Source organism: Trypanosoma cruzi (assembly GCF_000209065.1).
Source record: "Trypanosoma cruzi strain CL Brener chromosome Unknown tcruzi_1047053504593, whole genome shotgun sequence".
NCBI classification, from domain to species: domain Eukaryota; phylum Euglenozoa; class Kinetoplastea; order Trypanosomatida; family Trypanosomatidae; genus Trypanosoma; species Trypanosoma cruzi.
The window spans coordinates 1-5,220 of record NW_918636.1 but is presented as its reverse complement, the minus strand read 5'-3'; the positions used below and the strand labels follow the sequence as shown (position 1 = coordinate 5,220).

Below are 5,220 nucleotides of genomic sequence, written 5' to 3'. Positions count from 1 at the left end.
GATGCATCCAGCCTGCGGTTCTTGAATGGAAGGAAAAAGAGCTTATAATGATGACGTCGTGTGATGACGGCAGCCGCAGGGTTTACAGGTCAAGCACCATGGGGAATTTGTGGACGGAGGAATACGACACTCTTTCACGCGTGTGGGGCAACTCACGTACACGTGTGGGGCACGGCGCGCAGGGTGGCTTCGTCAGCGCGATGATCGATGGACAGAAAGTCATCCTCGTCAGTCGGCCGGTATATTCTGAGAAGGATAAAAAAGAAACGGGCCGACTTCACTTGTGGCTGACGGACATGCAGCGAATTTATGATGTTGGGCCGATATCCGCTGTGGGTGAGAACGTCGCCGCCAGCACTCTGCTGTACGCCACGGTCGAAGCGCAGCCATTGAAAGAGGAAGAACCGAAGGAAGAGAAGAAACTGTACTGCTCGTACGAGGTCGCTGCAGAGGACGGTAAGTACAACATTGCTTTTGTGGGCTTGACGGAGAAGTTGGAGGATATGAGGAAGGTATTGGCTGCATGGAAGGAAAAGGACGCGCAAATTGCGAAGGAGTACCGCTGCGGGAATGAAAAGAATAATTGGCGCAGTGGCTGTGATGCTCGTGAACTCACCAAGGGGCTGGTTGGCCTCTTATCCAACAAGTCAACTAAGAACACATGGAGTGACGAGTACCTCTGCGTGAATGCAACCGTTCACGGGGAAGTGGAAAGTGCTCCTGATGGTGGATTGACGTTCAAAGGACCCGGAGCAGGGGCGAAGTGGCCTGTTGGCGACATGGGGCAGACTGTGCCGTACCACTTTGCGAACGACAAGTTTACTCTTGTGGCGACGGTGTCCATCGATAAGGCTCCGGAGACAGGCAGCAGCCCCATCCCTTTGATGGGTGTGAGGATGAACGATGCACAAGGCACGGTGCTTTTTGGTCTGTCGTACACCCACGACAAAGAGTGGAGGATAATCTTCAACGGCAGTCGCTTGCCGCTGCCGGCGCATTATGAGAATGTCGAATGGGAAGCAAACAAGAAATACCATTTGGCACTGCAAATGGATTGTGATGATGGGTTGTTTGTGTACGTGAATGGAAAGAGGATATGCGACACCGAAGATTATGAAGATGAGGATTACGAGGGCTATAAGAGCTTTTCTCACAAGTTACGAAAACTGTTGAGCTCCCACAGCATCTCGCACTTTTACATTGGCGGGGACGGCAAGAGCAGCTCGGGCAACATTCATGTGACGGTGAGCAACGTCCTGCTGTACAACCGCTTATTGCAAGATGATGAGCTCAACCCACTAATGAAGACGAAGGCAGTCGCTGCTTCAGAGGCGGAGGTGTCGGCCCCGGAAGGTGCGCCTCAAAACAGTCATTTGGGACAAGCTTCTGAAAAAGACACCACACCATCAACACAAAATCAAGGATTATCACCGGAAAAATCAAAAAATGAAAAGTATTCAGCAGGTTCCGGGCAGACAACTTCTGCTGATTTCACTGGCTCGTCCACCTCAGCCGCCGAGGGGGAAGTGGAAGAAGTGGCATCCAGCAGTGTTGGCTCGGCGTCCTCATTGACTCCAACAGCGGGAGAAGGCAGTCCTCAAAAAGCACCTGAAACCGATTTCCCTGCCACTGAGGATCACTTTGAACGTGAACAGGAGCACTCGTCTCTCAGCGTGGTTCGGCCGATGACGGAGCAGGCTGAAGAGGCGGTTGTCGCCACTCCGCAGAGGAAAACCACTGAAGATCGGCCGCAGCACAGCACTCTATCTGATGCTTCAGAGGACATGGAAGAGTCGTCGTCCCATTCCGCCACGCTCACCAGCGACGAACAAACCGTTGAACCCGAGGAGAGGAAGGACACAAATCCCCACACTGCCGTGGGTGCGAGCAGCGGCCCCGACTCATCCCACAGCACTGAGGTGGCGCCCATGGACGGTGCCACAGCCGCCCATGAGCCCAGCACAGATCCGGCAACTGCTCAAGGCCATGATGAAGTGTTGGATGGCGGTGATGCCGCAAAGGATTATTTGCGCACAACGCCTGGGGAAACCAAGATCCCATCGGAGTCCAACGCCACAATACCCTTGGACCCTGTCATTTTGCTTGAGCACGGGCATTTGAGCGATTTGGCGTCCATGGCTCTAATTGGTGACAGCACCGTGCATGGGTGTGTGTCTCGGGTGTTGTTGCTGCTGCTTCTGGGGCTGTGGGGCACCGCGGCTCTCTGCTGAGGCGTGAGGAAGGAGTGTAATTGCGGCTTTTCGTGGAACAACAACTGTGCAGCTCCCCAGCACTACTCACTCAACTTTCTCAAGGATACTTCTTTTTTTTTTTGCTTTTTTTTCTTACTTTTCTGTTCTTTTTTTTTTTTTTTTTTTTTTTGCGTCTCTTAAGTTTTTTTTCTTTTAATTTTTTGCTTATTGTTTCTTTAAATCACTACAGCCTCTTTTCCGTCTGTGCCGTGTGTCCCATGTCACTTTTTGTTGCCGTGTCCCGTTGAGTGTCCCACTGCTGGCTGTGCTGCTGAAATGCCTCCATTCTTTTCTTTCTTTCCTGCTAGAGGCACCGATGGTCCGCGACGACGATTGTTTGTGCACTCCTTTACGTTGGCACGAGGGTGACTGGGCGCCTGCCTACTGAGTGCACTCGGAGGGGAGCGGGTGGTGTGCGCCGTGCCTCACCGTGAGTGCGGAACACTAATCCGCCACGACCCGCCGTGGGGCGGAGGGAAGTGAGGGACCGCGCCGTGGACTTGGATGCGCCCCGTCCCTCTCGTTGCGGCCGTGTGTGTGTGTGTGTGCTCTGGATGCCCAAACTCATTTGCCCCGCAAATGGGACGGCAGAAGGATGTGTTTACGTGAAGGCGCCAATGCCACGTGAAGCAAACTGTGTCTGTGGCACACACGCAAACAGGAAAGCGAAAGGAAGAATTATTTGTCTGGGCTGCTGGCCGGAAACCAAATTTTTCCATACAAATAAAATACGACTGGAAGGAAGAATGATTAAATGGAGAGGCAGTGGGTTCGCCTAATCCTCGTTGTTTGCTCCGCATATGGATATATTTATATTTTCCGGTGGCCCCACTCCCGTGACACGCTGAACGCTCTATCCAGATTGGATGCATGTATATTTATAGCTTACGAAGCGGTGGACCTTGAGGTCCTGCAACCACAGGACCCCGCCGCAAAGGTGGGAGTCAAGAGAGGGGGCGGGTGGTACGGCAAAAACAAAAATAAAAACATTTGTCTTGGTGTTATCAGTTCTTTGGTTGCTTCCATCGCGGTCTTCTAAAGGAACTCGAAGCGATAGGAAGGAATAGTACGGAAATATGCCTTTGTTTCATTGGAAGCTTGTGAGGAGGATGTTCATGAGGTAAGCTGGCGACTCTAGCTTATATGTATCCTGGTAAAACGGAGGTGTTTCTTCGCAATTCTTTGCTGTGTTATGAATTTTGTCTGACTGCGATTGAGGGAATCAGGGAACTGTTAGCGTCCAGGCGGTTTATAATTATTTTAGTTTTCACAGCCACTCGCGATCCCTGCAAGCTGGTTGAAAGAGATAACAGTGTTTTCTTTTACACGGCGACGGGGTGGAGAGACATTGGTGCTCGCATGTTGGACTTGGCACGCCAGCATGGCGGTGTCTGGGTGCAGCTCACCTTTATTGGTGGACCCGAGCCGTTGGATGCGGTGGTAACCGTCACTGCAACAATGGCAGTCCTACGCTTGGTTTCAGGAAACATCGCCAAGCATTGGGAGGATACGAAGTATTGCGGTACGTATTGCGAGTCTCCGGGCGCCTCAGGTACCAAATTTCGAGGCACAAATGCTCCTGCCCATCGTGTGTGTGCTGCCCGGGAGTTGGGGGTCCAGCAAGGGCTGATCATTGCTGAAAGGGCGGAGGTTGAGCACCGACGACGCCAACGCCGTCGCGGACGTTCCGGATCGGAGTGTGCAGCTTTACTCTCAGGTGGAAGAGGCGCATAATTACTTGTCGGCACGCGGATCCCACATTGCGGTGGCCGGCGAACTTCTTGCGGGACGCGGAGACGCCGTTTCAACGCGAGGCGCCCACCTCTCGGAGAGGGCCGCCAGATGAACCCCCACTCAGGCGTGCACGACGATTGCGGAGATACGCAGCCAAATCAACCGCATCGTATGATGGCTGGTGACGTGCCAGAATCCACGTTTCCTCAACGCAATCTCACGGGAGAGATGGCGGGTCAATACTCATACGTCATTGGGCAATCTTTGCCGACCACATTTCCCTCACTCCATGGCTTTGCCCTCCCGCACTTCCTCCTTGGAAGATGATTCCGGTGCAGAGGATCAGTTACTGCATTTCCTTGAATTCGGTGTCACCACTTGCGCCCCGCGTGTATGAAATGAGGGCATCTCCGGAGTCCTCGTCGACCTCCGATGCGAATACGGTTATTATTGGCACTAAGTGAAGTCTTGGGTTCAGCTTGTCTTCGACGGTTTGGTGTTCTGCAGGCGCGCACTCGAGATAGATCGGGATCCCACCGATCAGCTCATGGATTTTGGCAGGACCCTACCGCAGACCTTCCGGATGCGGATCATGATGGCATCCGACCCCGGCATCACGCTCTCCAAACCTCGCGACCGCCTTCGAATGGCTGTTCACGGGGCTGACACCTTCGCGAGGGCAACCCAGCCTCTCGTGTAACGGCGAGCCACCCAACAACAGCAACAAGAACAAAGACTGTTGCGATGCCGATTGTGTCTTATTTGTGGGCACGACGCATCTACACGCAATGTGTGCCCCAGAGGAAATTACTCACAAAACAGGCGTCCATCAAAAAACGGCAGGGGGGCTGCCGGCCGCTTACGAAGGCGGAAGAAACCAGCCCCATCCATTCCACCACCTCCCACCAATCCGCACAGGCGTCGCACCGCACCGCCGACACTCCGCCCGACCTCTCAAATCGCCCGACGCAATCGTCGGGAAGGGCAATGGAGCTTATCCGCTAACGACGCTCGACTGTGGTACGACGAAGCACCGACATCCCCGCTTTGGGCCAGTTATATGAGGAGAGCGAACGAGGCGGCTCGCGAATTGTGTGCGCTGTCAGTGTGGTAGCAGAGAAGGCCTCTGGCGGGGCAATTCACAACCTTATGCCGCACGCGCGAACAGCCGATCAACGAGGAGGGCTGCGCGCCCTTTTGGCGGCAAATATTAGATGCGGCGCCATAGTCCAGA

At 53.8% G+C, this 5,220-nt stretch overlaps 1 protein-coding gene across 1 annotated transcript, besides 4 other annotated features; it reads left to right on the top strand.

Annotated features, from left to right (window-relative positions):
* Tc00.1047053504593.10 (trans-sialidase, putative) lies at positions 1-2,231 on the top strand (the record flags this gene model as incomplete). The annotated part of the gene is made up of 1 exon (XM_798993.1): positions 1-2,231. A coding segment is annotated over one exon (2,231 nt), but the record flags the coding sequence as incomplete, so codon positions are not given.
* Positions 1-5,220: a sequence feature (areas not merged during assembly with more than two copies in the genome that could not be assigned to a particular haplotype).
* Positions 2,321-2,382: a microsatellite.
* Positions 3,123-3,338: a mobile genetic element.
* Positions 3,345-5,220: a mobile genetic element.